Below are 23,061 nucleotides of genomic sequence, written 5' to 3' on the forward strand. Positions count from 1 at the left end.
TATATATAGGGAAAATAAATTTGATGTGAAATAAATCATTAACAAGTATGTTGGAAAATTCCCTTTTTGAATGTTACTTATTGATCGATTAAAGAGGGGTTTACTGGATTGGTGTGATTTATTTTACATTCAATAGAAAATTCACAACAGCATTGTTATCTGTTCTATGACTAACTCTATTTGAGATATGCTCTGTTTAATGCATTTGCGTAAAGTAGCATCCCATATTAGCCTGCGCAGTCCCACACACTAATTGGGGACGACGCTTTCCACTTGCATTGTATCATTTGTTTAAAGGAAGACTCTTTGTGACAAAAATTCAGTTAAGGCGGAAAGTATTGTCTCTGATTAGCCTGTGCAGACTGCACAGGTTTGTCTGGTACGACACTTCATGCACATGCATAGAACACTTTGTTCTCAGAGTGCGTCTCATTTGAAAATACAAGATTAACAGCATCCAAATATAACCCATGGTTACGCCCCTGCTATCAGAAAATACCATATGTGACCCAGTCAGTTACTATTTGTTGACCTCATTTTGAATATTTTATACTACCCATGAAAATAGGCCATGCAATCAATTTGATCACCTCTGCAGTCAACTTTAAATAATAGTTGGACTGAACAGCCTACCATTTATTGACCAGTGTTGAATAATGAATTGTTTCTCATTATCAACTATACCATAATTGATTATAATGACTCATAATTCATCATTAACAATTCTAACATAATTGGATCAGGCATTATATTCTAATGAATTTTGTTTTGTTTAAATAATGAGAACATATTGAAAGAAACAATTTTTAAAAAGGATATATCCTTCAATACACTTGACATTATCAATCCTATTTTTATGGAGGAGGATACATACATCCTTAAAGGTACTTGACTTAAATGATGCCCTTGGAAAACGGAAGTGCTTGAATTAATGATTTGAGTCGTGTTCTGAGAAAACTGGGCATAATGCATGTGCGTAAAGTGTCGTCCCAGATTAGCCTGTGCAGTCTGCACAGGCTAATCAGGGATGACACTTTCTGCTTTCATGGTATTTTTAGTTTCAAGGAAATCCTTCCTTACCGAAAATCAAGTTAAGGTGGAAAGTGTCGTCCCTGATTAGCCTGTGCGGACTGCACAGGCTAATCTGGGACGACACTATGCGCAAATGCATTAAGCCCAGTTTTCTCAGAACAGGACTCATTTAATACAGAATTGAGAGGATGTGGTGCGGTAGTGGATTTGGGCCCGTATTCACCAAACAACTCTTAGACTTAAAGGATCATCTTTTCACGTTTTGGTAAATTGACAAAATTGAAAATAGTTGTTTCAGATTAGCAAATTTTCGGTTTAGTTATGATATTTGATATTTGATATTTACTGAACATTTGCCATGGTCTAATATAGCCAATATACGCATCTTTTGACAATTTAAAAACCTAAAAATTATAAAGCGTTGCAACGCGAAACGATTGAATAATTTGGAGAGTTCTGTTATTGTCGTTTAAATTTGTGAAACTACATAGATTGCTTATATAAGCTATAAAATACGCAACTTATGTATGCTTGGCAGGATAGCTCAGTTGGCTAATGCGTTTTTACTTCAGAATTCTGGGGGTCACTGGTTCAATCCCTGCTGCGGGCTACTTTTTTTTTCCTTTTTTAAATTTTATTTTTGATTTTTCACTGGAGCTTTTTAAATTTAATGTTTACATTTATCAAAATAAAGCATTTAATGACAAACTTCAAAGCATGTGAAAATCTGTGAAAAGGCCCCTTTAAGTCTAAGAATACTTTTTTTTCTTAAATTGATATATTCAATTATTGCTTGATTTTTTAGTAAAACTTGTTATTAAACACCCCTATCTATGACATTTTTCATGTAGAACAGTTTGCTAATTACATAATTACCAGTGGAGGCATCTATATATTCAAACACTGAATGCATTTTTCTTGGTTCCAAGTATTTTCTTTATTCTTAAGTCTAAGAATGGGTTGGTGAATACGGGCCATGATAAGGAGGTCTCATGTTTGATTTCTTCTCTGGGACTGTTCCCAAAAACTTATCTTACAATGCTAAGTCCTGATTCTACAGAGGAAACAGGCTCAGAGAGTGCCTCAGGGAGGCCCTAAATTCAATCAAGGTTAATTAAATGTGCGCTCTGGGAAAACAGGGCTCAACATGGCTAAATGTATGTGTGAAAAGTGTCCCAAATTAGCCTGTGCAGTCTGCTTGTTGTCCCCTACCGGTTTCACCGGAGGGGACTTATGGTTTTCGCTCTGTGTGTCCGTCTGTCTGTCGGTCGTCAGTCTGTCACACTTTTCTGGATCCTGCGATATTTTTGAAAGTTCTTCATATTTTTTCATGAAACTTGAAACATGGACAGATGGCAATATGGAGATGATGCACGTCCTTTCATTTTGTTCCTACATCAAGAATTCTGATTGCTATGGCAACAAATGGACTAGAAATACTGCTGAAAATGGGGGATCCTGCACACCTTTTTGGATCCTGCAATAACTTTTACAGTTCTTAATATTTTTTCATGAAACTTGCAACATGGATAGATGGCAATATGGACATTATGCATGCCATTTCATGTTGTTCCTACGTCAAAAATTGTGGTTGCTATGGCAACTAAAAAAAAAATTCTGAAAATGATGGAGTTTCTGACAATGGTGGAGTCAGTAGGGGACCATATTGCTTGACATTATAGCCTTGTATATAACTTTTGTTGAAAGGATTCAGTCTCCTCTTAGCGAAAATCCAGTTTAGTGAGTATATGTAAATGTTTTCCCTGATTTACTTTCAATGCTTTATCTGGGATGACACTTCGCTTTGGCTTTTGCTTTGTTACAATTTTTGTTCACCACCTGTTTTCCTGATTTTAATATTTGTTTTGCCACTTTAAAAAAAATTCTAAGACATTCTTAAATCAAAGCATTCTTTTATTCTTTGTTTTATTATATAAAAAAACAATATAACAGTAGCCCTTGCTTTAATTTTCAGTTGTCACGATACAATAAACATGCACAGTAAGGCTGAAACGAGTGGACAATATCAACTCCATGCATTTCAATTATAACATGACATAAGCAATTAAAACCTTTATTTTTCTTATTTTTTATGGATTGAAGATTATGATTGTACTTTTAAAATTTTGATGTTTGTTTTTGCCTGTAAAAAAGGTGTATTAGCTAATAAAAATGATGTTTAAATCAGTATTCATGTTCCATATATTTTTACTTTCTTGTAATTTAAAACCTTTAACATTGAATCAAATTTATATTTTGTTAAACAAATTTGTTTTTATTAAAAAATACATGTTAAAAAAATGCATTTAATAGGAGACATTCCAATTCTGACCTGTAAACATTAACCACATATTTATGCCCCCCTTCGAAGAAGAGGGGGTATATTGTTTTGCACATGTTGGTCTGTCCGTCGGTCGGTCCGTCCACCAAATGGTTTCCGGATGATTACTCAAGAACGGTTAGGCCTAGGATCATGAAACTTAATAGGTACATTGATTATGACTGGCAGATGACCCCTATTGATTTTTAGGTCACTAGGTTAAAGGTCAAGGTCACAGTGACTCGAAACAGTAAAATGGTTTCCGGATGATAACTCAAGAATGCTTATGCCTAGGATCATGAAACTTCATAGGTACATTGATCATCACTGGCAGATGACTCCTATTGATTTTCAGGTCACTAGGTCAGAGGTCAAGGTCACAGTGACTCGAAACAGTAAAATGGTTTTCAGATGATACTCAAGAATGCTTAGGCCTAGGATCAGGAAACTTCATAGGTACATTGATCATGACTGCCAGATGACCCCTATTGATTTTCAGGTCACTAGGACAAAGTTCAAGGTCACTGAAATGAAGCAGTAAAATGGTTTCTAAAGTATTCACACAATGGCTGCCACTACAACTGACAGCCCATTTGGGGGGCATGCATGTTTTACAAACAGCCCTTGTTATCGATAGTGACTTGAAAAACCTTTATTTCAGCCATGTTACCTCATCCTAATTTCTCAATATACCCCCATTACCATTAGTAATGTGGGCTTTATAGGTCAGTCACTTTGTCGGTGTTTCTGTCGGTCTGTCAGTCGGTCTGTCTGTCTGTCCCGCAATTTCATCTGGTCTTCACCAAACTTTGTCAGAAGTTGTATATAGATGTCTAGGTCACATTTGAATATGGGTCATGCCTGGTCAAAAAATAGGTCACAGGGTCATTTAGTGCATTTTTAACCAAAAGTTTGTCCGGACCATAACTTTGTCATTTATTGTTAGATTTTAAAATGACTTGGTACATTTGTTCAACATCATTGGACAGTGTGTCACGCACAAGAATTACGTCGATATCTGCAAGGTCAAGGTCACACTTTTAGTTCAAAGGTCAAATGCTTGTCCGGGCATAACTTTTCGATTATTGTGAGACTTAAAAATCATTTGACACATTTGTTCACCATCATTGAACGGTGTGTTGCACGAAAGAATTACATCAATATCTCCAAGGTCAAGGTCACACTTTGTGTTTAAAGGTCAAAAAGGCCATAAATGAGCTTGTCCGGGCCATAACTATATGTCATTCATTGCGAGATTTTGAAATCATTTGGCACATTTGTTAACCATTATTGATGGTGTGTCGCGCAAAAGAATTACGTTGATATCATCAAGGTCAAGGTCACACTTTGAGTTTAAAGGTCAAAAATGGCCATAAATGAGCTTGTCCAAGCCATAACTATAATGTTGTTCATTGTGAGATTTTAAAATCATTTGGCACATTTGTTAACCATTATTGGACGATGTATCGCGCAAAAGAATTACATCGGTATCTCCAAGGTCAAGGTCACAGTTTTAGTTCAAAGGTCAAAAATGGCCATAAATGATATTTTCCGAGCCATAACTTTATAATGTCATTTATTGTGAGATTTTAAAATGACTCTGTACATTAATTTTGTTCACAGTCATTGGAGGGCATGTCATGCGAAAGAATTCAAGAGTTCAAAGGTCAAAATGGCCATAAATGATAATGGCATAATAATTTTTAAAAATCGCCATAAAATAGATTCTCTTGTTTTGTGCAGATAGCATGCCAAATAGTCTGTGTCAATGTGGCACATGGGGGTATACGTCACGTCTGTGACAAAGCTCTTGTTCTTAGTGTTGTTTTAATGGGCCAATTTATCAAGGCATCGTCGATAAACAATTTCAAAATGTCTTATGTTTCCTGGCTGTCCAATGTTCAACTTTGCATGACCTTTAAAAGGGATATAACTTATTGCAGAGACTGCTCTGTTGACCAGCCATTCTCCACATCTAAATGATTATGTTTATGCAAATTGAATGATTTTATGGCCACTTTTCTAAAACTTTTGCATGTGGTGACAATTGCAAATGGCAGCGAGAGCACTGCTTTGTGCACATGCAGTAAGCCCCATTTTACCATAGCAAGGCTAAAATAAGTCGTGTTCTGAGAAAACTGGGCATAATGCATGTGGTTAAAGTGTCGTTCCAGATTAGCCTGTGCAGTCCGCACTGTGTGAGGCTAATCTGGGACGACACTTTCCGCCTAAATTGGATTTTTGCTAAGAAGAGACTTCATTTCAACAATAAAAGTCATAAAAGCGGACTACACAGGCTTATCTGGGATGACACTACCCACATGCATTTAGCCCAGTTTTCTCAGAACAAGGCTCAAATGACTATGTATTTTTTTTCAGGGAATTTCTTTGTCAAATATCCACGCCACCGAAAGCTGATCAGTATTAACAAACGCTGGACAGGCAAAACCAACAAGGAGTTCAACCTCCGTCACGATTGGAACAGCCTTCTTAGCGACAATGAAGACCTTCTCTTTACCAAGTATTCCAATAAGATGTTCCCGCATGCTGACGAGATCGTAAAGTACTTCGATGACTTTCAGAAGACGTTTGGGCTGAAAGTCCAGTTAAATACAGAGATCCGTAACATTCAGAAGGAGGTTTGTGACATGGCTCCTGATGGTCACATCTTCACCATGGTGGACCAGAATAACACACCCTACAGATGTGGGTAGGTAACACTACAGTATTTTTGTTAAACTGCTGTTAAAAAATGTTATTACAATAGTGGGATTGAAAAGCACTATATACCCACAGATACTGTTTGGATAAAGTAGACTTTTCTGAAATCCTGGCCTTTAAGTCCATGGTGTCTTTATAGGTTCAATCATTATTCACAAAACTGAATGAAAAATGTGTGGGCATTATTTTGATAAACAGTAAAATAATGACCAATGTATTATTGTCAGAAATTTACCTTTTCAGCACTTTCTTTACATCTGAATTTTTATCAACATAAAACTCTCATTAACATTTTTATAAAAATAAAATCTGCTTATATCAATTTATATGAAATTATCCCAGGAAATGATATTGAATAATTTCACACCATTTTGGTGTTGATAATACTATTGTTTTGTGTGTAGCACAGTTTAAAAAATAGCCTTGCTTTGAAGCTTAATGCATTAGTGTTAAGTGTTATCCCATTTTAGCCTGTGCTGTCTGAACAAGCTAATCAGGGACGATACTTTCTGCTTTTATAGTATTTTCATTGTTTCTTGTTAGCAAACATCCTTATTAGGTGCAAAGTGTCATCCCTGATTAGCCTGTGTGTGTGTGTGGACTGAGTGTCATCCCTGATTAGCCTGTGTGTGTGTGGACTGAGCGTCATCCCTGATTAGCCTGTGTGTCATCCCTGATTAGCATGTGTGTCATCCCTGATTAGCCTGTGTGTCATCCCTGATTAGCCTGTGTGTCATCCCTGATTAGCCTGTGTGGACTGCCAGCTTTTTTTCAGACGGAGACTGAAATAAAAAATTATACCACTTAGTGAATGATGACTTTAATTAATTTGCAGATCATTAGTTCAAATTTTATGGTCAAGGTCACAGGTGCATGCAATAATAAAATGTATTTTAACATAATTGCAAAAATAGACACTAGGATTTATGTTGAGGGCACAGAACCCAGGCGAAACGATGACCATGGTAGACCATGGTTGGCTATGGTCCCGAAAAACATAGACCATGGTCGGCAATGGTGACCACAGTTAACCATGGTAGGCAGTGTCACAAAAGACAGACCATGGTTGGACATGGTCACAAAAAACATGGACCATGATTGGCAATGTTACTTTTATTTTTATTTTAGTGTTCCCATGGTGTTTAATGTTCATTTACATAAAATATGCAATAACTTTAATTGTTTTTGGAAGAATTAAAAGAACAGTTTGAGAAAGTTTTAAAGACATCTTATTTCAAAAACAGTTTAAGATGATATCAAGAACACAAACATTTACATTGCATTGCTGTTTTTACAAAGGAAGAATATTGTGTGCACAGGAATTTGAAACGGAAGCAAGCTGAATGAAGCAACATGGTTTATGTTATATTTGGAAATGTAAGTCTTTAATAAATTACCGGCTAAACTGATCAGCCATTGGTTCCATTTCAGATACTTTTGCACTGTGTTCACTTATGTTTCCCAATTTTTGCTACATTGTATCACTCTTTCCTCTGCTTTATGAATGTTTTTGTCATCAACCGAATCAGAAGCATAACTTATCATTTCATACTCATCAACTGATCGCCAACATGCCGATGAAGTGTCAGCAATTCTAATGATTTTATTACAATGTTGAATTTTATCTTTAAGTTCTTTCAGTAATTCAATGGCCCTGGACACATCCCTTAGAATAAGAGCCTTTCCACACAAGTGTTCAATGCCAATAAGTTAATTATTAATGTCAAACTGCCATTTATTTATAGTTTTGGTAAAAAAAAACAGAACTATCAAGCCTGACCTTTTTCCTGGAATTCTTCAGGTAATTCCTGCAGATATTCCAGCAGTTATCATCAGCCTTTTTCCCTCAAAACCATGACTACTTAAGATTGTAGTGCCGTTTTACAAAAGGAAGGCCATATGACTATGGTCTACCATGGTAGACCATGGTCATATGACCATGGTAGACCATGGCTAACCACGTTTTGTTAAATGGCACCACGGTCTTTGACCATGGTCAACATGACCATGGTATTTGGCCATGGTCGACCATGGTATTTTGCCGTGGTTGACCATGGTATTTGGCCATTGTGGACCATGATATTTGGCCATGGTCGACCATGGTCAACCATGGTCATGATGACCATGACCAAAGACTGTGGTGCAATTTAACAAAATGTGGTCTACCATGGTATTCCATGGTCATATGACCATGGTCAGCCATGGTTTAGCCATGGTATTCCATGGTCACATGGTCTTCATTTTGTATGGAAAATCTCTTTTTAGTGCCAATTATTTTGTTATTAGAATGGGTGTGGAAAGCTAATCAGCAATCATTTAAGAACATGCTAAATGGGCTAAAAAACTATCATAATTTAATTTCTGTTTCCATAAAATTCATCAGGAATGCAAGCATGTTTTCTATTCAGTGTTAAATGCTTTAATAAAAAGTAAAAGCCATTATTCCCAAGAGTTCACACCTGTTCCATGATTTAAATTTGTGTTATTTTTTATTTGTCTGACATTCAGTATGCTAGAAAAAGATGCATTATACATATTTTCTAAGATTGGTGATCCTATAGAGAAAAAATATTTATGAACTTGTATTCCATGCATAAATAACATGAGCAGGTGATGATATAAATGTTACTTGCTACTCCAGTGAAGGTGTGAAAGGGCATATATAGACTGTACTTCTTCTAATTGAAAAACCATAAAGAGAAATGTTCCTTTGCTGTGAATCTTTATTTGAGGTGTTATATTCAAGTTGTTTGTTTTATCAGTTAAAGTATTCATAATCAATCAATGCTAGCATAATCATGTTAAAATTACGATTGTTTTATAATGGAGCCGTGCTCTGGGAAATGCATCATGCCTCAAGTGTTATCCCAGATTAGCCTGCGCAGTGTGCACAGGCTTATAAGGGACAACACTTTCAGCATAGATTTGTGTTTCTTTAGAATTAAAATTCTGTACACACAAAACGTGTTGTACTGTCACTGCAGCACAATCTAATCTGAGACAACACTTTTGGTACATACTTTAATCACCCTTTTCGCAGAGAGTTGCTAAATTATTATGTATACAAGCTTCTGTTTGGTGATCATAACTATGAATCTTACATGTTTATCTTCAATAAGTTATAATATACATTTATATAATTTTTTAAAAATTTTTCTATGCATATTAATTTATCTTTTGTAGTCTTATATTATCAATCATGGTTTAGATGAAACGGGCACACATCTCTCTTTTATGCTAACTTAGATTATCTGTCTATCAAATTAGAACTGTGTCTTTTAATCATATGTAAATTCCATATGCAATCATTAAGATATGCAAACAAGCCATGATATTCATAAAACGATAATAACGTGTTCCATTAGATAGTTCTGTTAGTTTGCTAACCTTGCCATTAACCCTTTGCATGCTGGGAAATTTGTCATCTGCTTAAATGTCATCTGCTGAATTTCTTAAAATAGCATTTTCTACGAATTTTTTTAAAGAATATTATCAGAATAGCAAACAGTTTGGATCCTGATGAGACGCCACGTTCTGTGGCGTCTCATCTGGATCCAAACTGTTTGCAAAGGCCTTTAAAATTCGGTTCCAGCGCTGAAAGGGTTAAGATCTGCTTTCAGATAACTTCATTTCTCCCCCTCACAAATTGCCTTCATTAAAACCATAACATCTGCCATATTTGGAAAATGCGTTTTGATGGAGCCGTGGATATTCCTTGCCAAGCCTTAACAGAGAGGGTTTCTGTGTTTTAATAATCTGTTTAGAGAGTCTTGCATAAGAATCTACTGGTCTCCTGTTGATGATGCATTTACTATGAGGATTGCATGTCAAAACCTCCTAGCTGATATAGGCATGTTCTGGGAATACAGGGCTTAATACATGCATTGAGTGTTGTCCCAGATTAGCCTGTACTGCCTGAACAATTTTTGCCTTAACTCACTCAGGATTAAATTTGTGCATGAAAGAGACTTCCTTACAACAATTACAATAAAAGCAGAAAGTGCCCTTCATAATGAGCGTCTATGGACTTAACAGGCTAATCTGGGACAATATTTTACTCAGATGCATTAAGCCACATTTTCCCATGTTCTGGAGATATAGGAGCTGTTTGCTCATTGTCATTAGAAGTTTGGTCTCCCTGCATAAAGCCCTTATGTTTGTGCATGTGCAGACTGTTTTAGGCGTGTTAAATATGTACAACTGAATATCTAAATAGGTGTGCTAATTTGCTCGTATGTCAGAAACATTAATTGTAATGGCCTTTACGGAAGACCAATATGTCTCCTTTGGGGGATTGATGAATATGCATGTGCAGGCTCTCAGTTTTAGGAGTGTTCAATAAAAACAACACAGTATCCAATGATGCCAGCTAATAGCTCATAAATCATGATATGCTTATACGTCAGGAGCATTTATGGTAATGACCTTTATGCAAGAACATGTTTCCTTTTGGGGATTGATCATATGCCCAGAGACTGATGTGAAACATTACTGGATGATGGAATTTCTATGTTATTTACACTGCAAACACTAGTTATTGTGTTGATCCTGTTCCAGTTGATTTATCAGATAATGATGGGACGTATGTTGTTTTGAGATAAAACAAAAATATTAAGATTGAACAAAGGATATAAAATGTTAGTATAAAATGTCATTCACAAGATCGATAAACAATATCCGCCTTCTAGATATTTAAGTACATGTAAATTTTGGAAATCTAACCAAAATCTAAACTGATTTGATGACTCAATTCTCAGTAATCAAACATTATTGCTTGATATTTAACCTTAAGTTTTCCTAAATTTTTCACAAGTTTTAACTTTAAAAGGCTCCATTTTCAAACCCTGAGATGAGCAGTCTTAAGGTCTCAAATTAAATTGTGTCGTGTTCTGAGAAAACTGGGCTTAATACATGTGCGTAAAGTGTCATCCCAGATTAGCCTGTGCAGTCCGCACAGGCTAATCTGGGACGACACTTTCTGCTTTTATGGTATTTTTAGTTACAAGGAAGTTCCTCCTTACCGAAAATCAAGTTTAGGCGGAAAGTGTCGTCCCTGATTAGCCTGTGCGGACTGCACAGGCTAATCTGGGACGACACTTTACGCACATGTATTATGCCCAGTTTTATCAGAACAAGACACAATTTAACGTTCTTAGGGACAACAAATACGTCAAATACATATCTAAGTGGTAAAGGGTTAATTCAAGCTTAACTCAAGTTTGCCTTAAACTGCAGGACAACACTTAATTCATCTAATGAAATTAATGGAGTTTATCCATTGAAATCTCTTTCAACATTATTATTACAACTACTCAAATAAATTTAAATGTGCAATAAAAGTATTTCCCCAGTTTAATTGCATGTTATTAGTGTAATTAATTTAATCTTGAATGAGAACAATTCATGATCAGTGTTGTACTTGGATGAGATGGGATTGTTTTAATTTAGAGATTAGTTGATAATAAGTTGCAAAATAGGGCTCCTATTGGTTGCAATATCCAGTAGGATAATAAAATGGTATTAACTTTATCTATGATTATTTTTTTACTGTCATTAGTCACATTTTTGTCCCCTACCGGTAAAACCGGTGGGGTCATATGGTTTGCACTCCGTCTGTCAGTCAGTCTGTCTGTCTGTCTGTCTGTCTGTCTGTCTGTCTGTCTGTCTGTCTGTCTGTCTGTCTGTCTGTCTGTCTGTCTGTCTGTCTGTCTGTCTGTCTGTCTGTCAGTCAGTCAGTCAGTCAGTCAGTCAGTCAGTCAGTCAGTCAGTCAGTCAGTCAGTCAGTCAGTCAGTCAGTCAGTCAGTCAGTCAGTCAGTCAGTCAGTCAGTCACACTTTTCTGGATCCTGCGATAACTTTAAAAGTTTTTAATATTTTTTCATGAAACTTGAAACATGGATAGATGGCAATATGGAGATTATGCAGGTCATTTCATTTTGTGTCTAGGTCAAAAATTCTGGTTGCTATGGCAACAAATATTTTTTTTTTTTAACTGACAATGGTGGATTATATTGCTTGGAAATCTCTTGTTTAAAAGGGCATAATTTGTTAGATTGTATACATTTGTTAGTAAGTGAAAAATTAGCCATTCTATGGGAAAATGGGGCTTAATGCATTTGTGTAATGTGGCGTCCCAGATGTGGTCCTGACAGCCTGACTTTACCACAACACTTTCCACCTTGAGGTGATTTTCAATGAGAAGAGACTTCCTTTTAAAGAAAACATTCGTTAAAGTGGTACCTTCTGAACTTGTCTCCCAAAATGCAAGTGAATTGTGGGAATTATAAGTGTGCTCTAAATATGAAGACTAGTACCAAAAAAATTGGTGTGCATGTTAGAAGAAACAAAGAAGACCATTTTAGTAAATTATGAATTTTACTGTACATTTTACAAGTAGCCTATGTTATGAATGGAAAAACATTGGTCATACAATTCATAGTACATGCGGAGAACAATGTATACGGTGAACTCAACAACTTTGGCTGATGTGTATAAAATGTTGTGACCTAACCCAGGCTAAATAAAGGCCATATGACCATGGTATACCATGATCAGGAACATGGTTGGCCATGGTCACAAAAAACATGGACCATGGTCAGCAATAGTGACCATGTCCAATCATGGTCTGTCTTTTGTCACCATTGCTGACTATGGTTAACCAAGGTCACCATTGCCGACCATGGTCCATGTTTTTTGTGACCATGGCCAACCATGTTCCTGATCATGTTTCACCACTGTTTTTGATGGCTGACAATCAAATTTCATGGTCAACCATCAAAAACCATGTTGACCATGGTCTACCATGGTCATTGTTTCGCCTGGGTAATGGCATTAATTTTCCATCGTTGTCTTGTCCTATTTTGATAATGTGGTTATTATATTTTTTTAATTTTCAACACAAAAATGAATGCAATAATGTAGCTAAAAGGTGTCACAGAAATGTCCTACAAATATAAGGCAGGTATTTTTATACCCCCGGTATAGCGGCATATAGTATTTGAACTGTCTGTCAGTCCGTCCGTCAGTCAGTCCGAAAACTTTAACATTTGCCATAACTTTTGCAATGTTGAAGATAGCAACTTGATATATGGCATGCATGTGTATCTCATGGAGCAGGCTTTTTCCGCTCCATTTTGGGAATACGCCACACTGGAATTTTGGGAATTTCGCGTCGTGAAAACCCCCATTTTGGGAAAAAAAATATTCGCAAAATTGGCTCAATTGGGAAAAATAATCGCATGTAAATAGTGTTTCTTATATTTCAAAGAAGCCGTTAACTGGTAAATAACGACTATTTTGATAACTTATTATTGAAATTTTACAAAGTATTATGAACATGTGAGATAAGTGCAGGTTTTTTAATTTGAATTTGGGGAAAAGGCCTGGCCTTTTTTGAGGTGAAAAAAATCGTGTGAAGCGCCGGATTTTGAGGAAAATAAGGAAAGTCTTAAATAATCATTTATATATTTTACAGTTTTTAAAACAAATTCAAGGCAACAGATAATTTTATTATGCAACACTTTCTATTTTCTACACCGGATAAGGTTAACTTATATATTTTAAGGTAAAAAAAAAAAAAAAAAATTTTTTTTTTTTTTTTTTTGGAATTGGGAATTTTTTTTTTCAATTGGGAAAAAAACAACCAGATTTGCATTGGGAATGGGGCCGAATTTCGGACCCGTGGCATAGGGCGGAAAAAGCCTGTGGAGCTGCACATTTTGAGTGGTGAAGGGTCAAGGTCATCCTTCAATGCCAAAAGTCAGAAAGTACAATCCAAGGGAAGTAATAAGCTTTAAAAGGGAGATAATTTCTAAACCTGCCAAATGATATATTGAAATTTATATCAAAGCGGCGCAAAAGGAGGCATTGTGTTTCTGACAAACACATCTCTTGTTTTTCTAGAGTTAGCTATAAATAAAAGCTCTGTTATATGTAATTCTAGGGCTTTGAGGTTACAGTATATTAAATAACCGTTTCATGTAGGGCTGTACTTTCTAAAAAATATCATAGTTGATTCGAAGGCATGTTGTACACTTTAAACTATTGTTCTGGCTTTATCTTTGAGAGAAAGTAGTAGGGCGTGAATAGGTGCTCACTACTAAATCTCTGACATATGATAAACTTAAAGACTATAGTAAAACATTGCACTGAAAAAGGTTACATTCCACTAGAAAACGGCCGGAAAAAAAGTTGCAAAAACAGTCGATTTTGACTTTTGACAAATTCTTTCTTGGTTCGTACATGACATACCTTTTTTATTGCACAAATCGACTCCGCTTAGAATGACCTTTAAGAAAAGGTATGGCTATGGGGGTCTCTATGTGCAAAATGTTGCATTTATTTTTGCTCAGAGATGTCGCTTTTACATTGAATTATATAGGGAAACTATTTAGTATATTATGACCTTGAGAAGCAAATGAATAGTATTTTGGAAATTATAATGTGCCATTCGGCTCAAAACCTTTTGTTATTGAACACTAAAAATGTTTCCATGAAAATAACTTCATTTCATTTAAATTTATCAGCAGTTATACAAGCATGTTGGCTTTTAAGAATTAAATGCTGTAATAAAAAATAACAGCTATTGTTACTGATATTTCACACCTGGTCCATAATATATGATACTCAAAGCAATTGGTGTTTTTCTGTAGTGGAAAAAAAGCAAATGGAAATGCATTATTTAAACTTTTTAACACTTTTGTAATGGAGAAATATTTATTAAGTTTGATTCCATGCATAAATAACTGGAGCAGGTGGTGTCATTATTGTTACTTTTCACTCCAGGGAAGGTGTGAAAGGGCGTATATAGAATGTACTTTCTTGAAATCTCTTGATGTAAGCCATATAGTAATATTTCTTTAACCCATTTATGCCTAGCGTCTAGAAAAAAGGCCTTGGCAAACAGCGTAGACCCAGATGAGACGCCGCATGATGCGGCGTCTCATCTGGGTCTGCGCTGTTTGCTTAAAGGAATTTCTGTAAGAAATAGTCTAAATATAGAAATTAATATAGTAGACTTCCCTAATTTTGGAAATAAATTGATCCAATTTAGAAGGATGGGAGAGTCCACTAGGCATAAATGGGTTAAGTGTTATGTGCAGGTTGTGTGTTCATCTGTCAACGTGTTCATAATCTGCAATCAATTTTAGCCTTCATTAAAAGTCATATTAAAATATCATTACAATATTAAATATATCAAGCAATAGTGTTTGGCTGCTGGGCATAGATTTATTAAACCAGTCTTAGATTGTATAGATATCCAAATTCGGCTTAATAATTTGTAGATATTGTTAAAAGATTGTGACATCTTGTGGTTTATACTTTTGTAATAAACAGGATATAAAACACCATTGACGTTGATTCTAATGTACAACCTTTTATATCATTAATTTTGTTCAATTTTATATGAGTTTGTGTTATCAAAGCAATATAATTATACAATGTATACATTCCTCAATGATCTGATGAACAAACTGAAACAGGATCAACAAAATAACTAGTGTTTAAAGTAAATAACATAGAAATTCGAGCATCCAGTAATGTTTCACACCACTCTGGGCATATGATCAATCCCCAAAAGGAAACATGTTCTTGCATGAAGGTCATTACCATAAATGCTCCTGAGGTATAAGCATATCATTGATTCATGAGCCATTAGCTGGCATCATTGGATACTGTGTTGTTTTTATTGAACATTCCTAATGCACATGCACATTCATCAATACCCCAAAGGAGACATGGTATACCACAAACATATGAGCAAATAAGCCCAATCATACTGTGTTGTTTGTGAACACTCTTAACAGAGCCGTAACATGCACAAACAAGCCAGCTTTATGCCCCCATAGAGACTTACTTTTGAGACTAACAAGTCTTTATCAGCTACCAGGTTTCGACATTCATCCCTTCTAGTAATGCATCGCCAACAGGAGACCAGTACTGTTATTCTTATTCAGGACTCTCTAAACAGATTATTAAAACACAGAAACCCTCTCTCTAAAGGCATGGCAACACAAATCCTTGAATCCATCAATATGTATTTTCCACAAACATGGCAAACATTAACGTTTTAATGAAGGCAATTTGTGTGGGTGTCTTCAGTTATCTGAAAGCAGAACTTATTGGTGAGGGTAGCATTACAAATATCTATTTAGAAATATCTCATGGAATTAGTTAGAATTGTTTTATGGATATCATTTACTCAATGTATGCATATGAGATTTACATATGATAATATGACACTGTACTAATTTGATAGACACATAATTATAAAGTTGACATGTCTGGACTGAGATGTTTGGCATCATCTGCGCCATGATTGATAATTTCAGACTAATAGAGGTCAATAAATATGTTATATGTCAATGTTTATCATAAGATTAACATTTAAACATGTACAAGTCGTAATGTTCTCGACAAACAATCATATTATGCATATCTATTATAGAGCAGCACTCTCAGAAAATTGGGCTTAATGCATGTGTGCACAGGCTAATCAGGGACCACATCTACATGTACTGTGTATATGGAATTTAACTTGTAGAGGAAGTCTCCCTGTAAACAAACATCCAGTCTAGATGGGCGATGTTTTCCCAGAGCACAGCTCGATTACAAAACAATAGTAATAGGAACATGAAGGCAATTTACATAGACTTACCTTTCACACTTTGACAGATTAACAAACAACCAGTGTTTACTAACAAATCTATACAATTTTAACCATTTAAACCAATAATTACAGCAAGAAAAAAGGCTGTAAAAAATATTGCCTTTCCTTAGGCATTCGAACCTGGGACTTCTGGAATAAGAAGATTTTGGGTGTCCACTGCGCCACTCTTGCTTTAATATTGTTGAGAGTATTATATACACTATGTTAGTTCCCAATTGATGAGAAAAAGCCTTACAAATGCCTCATTATTACACTCATTTTGAATGACAACTTTACATTAATGAACCAATATATTTGATATTTGCCAGTTCTGGGGTTTGAACAATGGTGTCTTAATGATATAACCAACATCTAACCCTGCAGCACTACGCCACACTAGATTTTGAATTTTGATGGTAGTTTTTAAGCCGGAGACACTTTCCGCTTTAAGATGGATTTTCGTTTAGAAGAGACTTCCTTTTAAGGAAAAATTCCATAAAAGTGGAAAGTGTTGTCCCTGATTAGCCTGTGCAGACTGCTCAGGCTTATCAGGGATGAAGTTTTACCCACAGGAATTGAGCCCAATTTTCCCATAGGCAGCATTATTTTTAGAACTTAATGGTTTCACACTGATGATTTCCATTGAAATCTATTTTAACGTCACCTAAACTGCATCTACCATACTAAATAAAGTGTGCAATAAAAGTTTGAGCACCCTTTGATTTAAAACAGTTGAAAACAGTAATTGCTGCCAGTGGGAGTGTTGTGTTCAACAACATGCAGTAATAAGGGTAAGTGAATCTAATCTAGTCCAAAAACATTTAATGAGTAATTTACTTTGATGAGAAGGGATTAGTATTTGCAGAGTTTTTTAATTATTAGATAACAAAATAGGGCTCCTATTAGTAATGTGCAGGAGGAAAATAAATGGTGTTAACTTTATCAATCATTTTATTCGTGTAATTTGTTAAAGTTTTAAAAAGGGCATTATTTGTTGGAATGTTTGCAATTTCTAGTACCGGTAAATAAAATGAAATAATTAGTATATTTGATTAACAAAACTGAAACCCTATACACAAGTAATAATATATGCAAGCTACCACTGGTGATTGTCAATTAAAGTGACATTAGACGCATCCAACAGTAAATGCTATGTTTATAGGTGTCTATCGCAACCTTGTTTATTTTTGGTGTTTTCACTTCATATACACTTATATTTGTTAATTCAGCATCAACATACTAAAACAATATCCCAGAAAGAGAAAAATAATGCATTTGAATATCAATCGTACTTTCGTTTGACAACTGAAGACAGAAATGATTCCTTTGCCTGCAGCGATATCTATTCATATGACACACGAACACTAACTCCGATCCTTAAAAAAGACAGTTCCGCTCGGCTTAAGAGGACTGGGACAGTCATGTAAAATATGGAATATAATATATATTTTTTATAAACAACTGGCAGCAAGATGAGTTGCAGATAATTGGTCAGTTACCACATTTAAACTAACTCTTTTTACCTGTTAATTCTTTTCAACTCAATTTAACAGTGAAAAATGCCCATAATGTCACTTTAACCAAATGTTCTACATGTCTAAAGAATGATGTACATATAGATGATAAATGCCAAGTTTGTTGTAACCATCTGACCATTGCACCTGCTCTGCCAATCACTAATCAGGGTGACACTTTCTGCCTAAACTGGATTTTCGCTAAAAGGAGACTTTGTTTCAAGATAAATTACCATATTTTGATAATGCGCTTTGCTCATCGCCTCTGTAATAAGGTCCTGTTTGTAAGCAATTAATAAGCAATACAAACCAAAGATACCAGTGCCATAATCTAGTCTGTTATGACTATCTCCTTAAGATGTCTTGTACATTAAACAAGCCTTGTTCTGGCAAAACTGGGCTTAATGCATGTCATAAAGTTCCTATATAAACTTGTGCAGTCCACACAGGCTAATCAAAGAGTAAACTGTCCACATACACTGGAATTTCACTAAGAAAAGACTTTCTTTAAACAAATACCATACACGCGGAAAGTGTTGTCTCTGATTAGTCCGTGCGGACTGAACATGCTTTATGCATTAAGCCATATTTTCCCAGATCGAGACTCAGATGTCTTGTAAGCGTAAGATGCTTGTTCTTATCCCCATCTTCATGTTCTGACATCCTGGGTATAGACCCTCAGTCAGTCTTAGCCTATTGTTCATGATTCTTGAGGAACAATCATGACATTTTTATGCCCCGAAGGTGGGCATATAGTGATCGCATATCTGTCTGTCTGTCTGTTTGTCCGTCTGTCTGTCTGTCCGTAACACTTTGCGTTTAGGTTTAGAAAAATGCTCATAACTTCTATGTTGCTTCAGATGTAACCTTCATATTTGGTATGCATGTGTATGGACAAGGTCTTTCCATAGGCACACTAATTTTGACCCCCTTGACCTTGCACTTGGGGTCCGGGATTAGGTTTCGAAATCTGCGTTTAGGTTTTGAAAAAGCGTTTTTTAGGGGGCATATGTCATCTGATAGTGACAGCTCTTGTAAGTCTTTCTGTTTGTAAATAGTAATTCCTGTCATTTTATCGTTAAATTCAAACTTTCAAAATCTATGATCTTTTTTGTATTATATTTGGATAAGTATTATTTATCTTTCAAAATTATTGTTTTCAATCAACCAATCATATATTCCTTAATAATGAATCTCAATCATGCAATTTAAGTTTACATCTTTATAATCAATCAAGGGTCTATTGAGCCGTGGCCTGCTTTAAATGGGTCTTATGCCATATGCAACCAGCGTAGCCCCAGGCTAGCCTGCACATATGCATAGTCTTGTCAGGGGTAGAGTACAGTGGATTTGTGTAAAGCCGATTTTAGTGAGTAACGGATAGGTTAAATGTTTTTTGCAAAATACTTTTTATGTCCCCTACTATAGAAGTGGGGGACATATTGTTTTTGCCCTGTCTGTTGGTCTGTCTGTTGGTCTGTCTGTTGGTCTGCCTGTTGGTCTGTTTGCGCCAACTTTAACATTTTGCAATAACTTTTGCTATATTGAAGATAGCAACTTCATATTTGGCATGCATGTGTATCTCATGAAGCTGCACATTTTGAGTGGTGAAAGGTCAAGGTCAAGGTCATCCTTCAAGGTCAGAGGTCAAATATATATGGCCAAAATCGCTCATTTTATGAATACTTTTGCAATATTGAAGATAGCAACTTGATATTTGGCATGCATGTGTATCTCATGGAGCTGCACATTTTGAGTGGTGAAAGGTCAAGGTCATCCTTCAAGGTCAGAGGTCAAATATATGTGGCCCAAATCGCTTATTTTATAAATACTTTTGCAATATTGAATATAGCAACTTGATATTTGGCATGCATGTTCATCTCATGGAGCTGCACATTTTGAGTGGTGAAAGGTCAAGGTCAAGGTCATCCTTCAAGGTCAGAGGTCAACTATATGTAGCCCAAATCGCTTATTTTATGAATACTTTTGCAATATTGAATATAGCAACTTGATATTTTGCATGCATGTGTATCTCATGGAGCTGCACATTTTGAGTGGTGAAAGGTCAAGGTCATCCTTCACAAGGTCAAGGTCATCCTTCAAAGTCAAACGTCATATAGGGGGACATTGTGTTTCACAAACGCATCTTGTTTTATGCTAAGATTTATAGTTTTCTATGAATTGATTACAAAAAGCCTATCATTGTTAAGTTGATTCATGTTTTTGTTGACGTGTGTCAATGTTTACAACTGTTTATTTTTTCGAAAGCAAAGCAAGGTCATGTTATGTACACACCGTTTTTGTGATGACAGGAAAACAGGAAAAGTGCAGACGAATGGTTTCTTGAATTTTGCAGATTTTGTTTGGTAAACATAATGTTCATTGATGTAATATTTTAGTATTGTGTGTCCTTTACTAAAGTAAGAATGGTCAGAAACTAAATTGATGCGTACCATATAAAATAAGCATGAAAGCTGCAACTCGGGATTTAGTGAATAACGGATATGACCATATTCAGGAATGTGGGGATTGTCTCAAAATAAATAATATAAACTCAATTGAAGTTGTCCAATACACATGTGGTTAGCGTGTGGCTATGATATTATTTAGTGAAAACATCATTTTTAATAAAAAGTAATCAAATTTTAACGAAAAATCTATTTCTCTGAAAACATATTTTTCACTATCAAATCTATATATATAACAAGGTATTCAACTCAAAATGACCCGAACAGCCAAATACTTCATCAATTGTGCAGCGATTTCCATGAACTTGGTCTTATTAAACGCAGAAATGAATTTCCTTTCATGTAATCTGATAAAGACCTAAGCGATTCGGTAATGGCTGTATCAGTGTGACATGAAATTCGCGCTGCAAACAAATAATATTTTTCGGAAATTTATAACCGCTGGCATGTTTCAATAGGAAAGACATGTGTCTATCTAGGTTTAATGGTTTAATTACTGAATGCATGGTGTTTACGTTGACATGAGACTCCAAGTCCTTAGCTATCTGTTATACACCAATCAACTGTAGCTCCTGGATCACATGGCATTACACCAAATATTTTTTTGCAGGATGCTGGTCAAATCTGACTAAGCATTATCACAGGGGCAATCCATTATCATATCTTCAGTGCTTTGGAGACTTATGCAACTTTAACACTAATTATATTTTCTTAAGGAAAAAACAGGAGAATCAACATAATATTTTGGCGTAAAATAGTATTGCAATTGTGTTTCATGATTGACTCATGCCTCTGTAATTGACTGCCATTCAGCACACCCATTATATCCATCAGTCATTGGCAATCCTGTTCCTTTATTGATGGTCCACATACTGTAAACAAATCAAATCTGTGACATCCCTAATTCCATGCCATTTCAAACTGGCACATAGATGTTGTTTGTCTCCTGGTTTTGTTACGCATCTAAATTCTAGAAATGAGTGTATCCCTTCCATCAAAGGGTAAACCTGCAGAAGCAGACACCTACACATAGAACAGCACAATGGAAAGTTGTCGTAAATTATTGTTTGGCTTATTAATTAACTCTTTCAGTGCGGGAACCGAATTTTGAAGGCCTTTGCAAAAAGTTTGGATCCAGATGAGACGCCACAGAACGTGGCATCTCATCTGGTCTAAACTGTTTGCTATTCTGATAGTATTTTTTGAAAAAAAATCGAAGAAATGCTAATTGTAGAAATTCAGCAGACGACATTTTAGCAGACGATAAATTTCCCAGCATGTAAAGGGTTATCAGAAGGTTCAACTGATCCTTTTTGTATTGACTGGGCTATGCATAAAAAAATTGTTGAAAAATGGGCTGCACTCTGGGAAAACCTGAGGCTTAATGCCTGTGCATAAGGTATCAGCCCAGATTAGCTTGTGCAGTCTGCAATGGTCAATCAGGGATAATTTTTCCACTTTCATTGAATTTTTGTGCCCCCAGATCAAATGATCGGCCCGGGTATATATTGTTTTTTGCCTGTCTGTCTCTATGTCTGTCATTCTGTCTGTCGTTCTGTCCCAAAACTTGAACCTTGGTCATAACTTTTGCAATATTGAAGAAAGCATCTTGATATTTGGCATGCATGTGTATCTCATGGAGCTGCACATTTTGAGTGGTGAAAGGTCAAGGTCATCCTTCAAGGTCAAAGGTCAAATATAAGGCTTCAAAGCGGCACAATAGGGTGCATTGTGTTTCACAAACACAGCTCTTGTTCATTTAAATGAAGTCTCTTCTTAACAAAAATCCAGTCTATCTATGTGGACAGTGTTGTCAATTATAATCCAGTCTATCTATGTGGACAGTGTTGTCAATTATAATCCAGTCTATCTATGTGGACAGTGTTGTCAATTATAAAGCCTGTGAAAACTGCATGCACATGCATTTAGCCCAATTATCCCAGAGTGTGTCTCAAATTGATATTGTGGCTCTATAATGGACTGTGGTCAATAGATTTTCAATATTTTGTTTTTCTTTGGGAGGTATTCTTCTTTGGGAGATATTCTTAATGCCACTTAAGCTGCCTTTAATTAGCTGGCATAAACAGCCAATGGTCTGTAATGATATACATCAGACTGTCTTGGGATGAATTTCACAACAAAACCTGTACACAAAAACCTTGTCTGCATGTTGATTTTCTTTAATAAATCTTGCAACTGCAGTTTCAAACTGCTGTAAATTGGTTGTCTTTTAGTATTGTGGAACATGCAGATTAATATTGAAAGATAATAAATGTAAGAAACCTACAACCAAAAATGACGTTAAGTGAATATTTACAGTTTTTGCTCACGTTTGAGGCCAATGAATCCCGTGTCCATG

At 35.7% G+C, this 23,061-nt stretch overlaps 1 protein-coding gene across 4 annotated transcripts in view; it reads left to right on the forward strand.

The window, feature by feature from the left end:
• Positions 1–23,061, forward strand: part of LOC127850191 (FAD-dependent oxidoreductase domain-containing protein 2-like) — a 107,000-nt gene that overhangs the window by 49,509 nt on the left and 34,430 nt on the right. For all 4 annotated transcript variants that reach the window (XM_052383027.1, XM_052383024.1, XM_052383025.1 and 1 more), the window contains one exon: positions 5,732–6,062. In XM_052383027.1, coding sequence (XP_052238987.1) covers positions 5,732–6,062 — 331 coding nt within the window. The remainder of the gene's footprint in view (positions 1–5,731; positions 6,063–23,061) is intronic.

This window comes from Dreissena polymorpha, chromosome 11, assembly GCF_020536995.1.
Source record: "Dreissena polymorpha isolate Duluth1 chromosome 11, UMN_Dpol_1.0, whole genome shotgun sequence".
Classification (NCBI taxonomy): Eukaryota; Metazoa; Mollusca; class Bivalvia; order Myida; family Dreissenidae; genus Dreissena; species Dreissena polymorpha.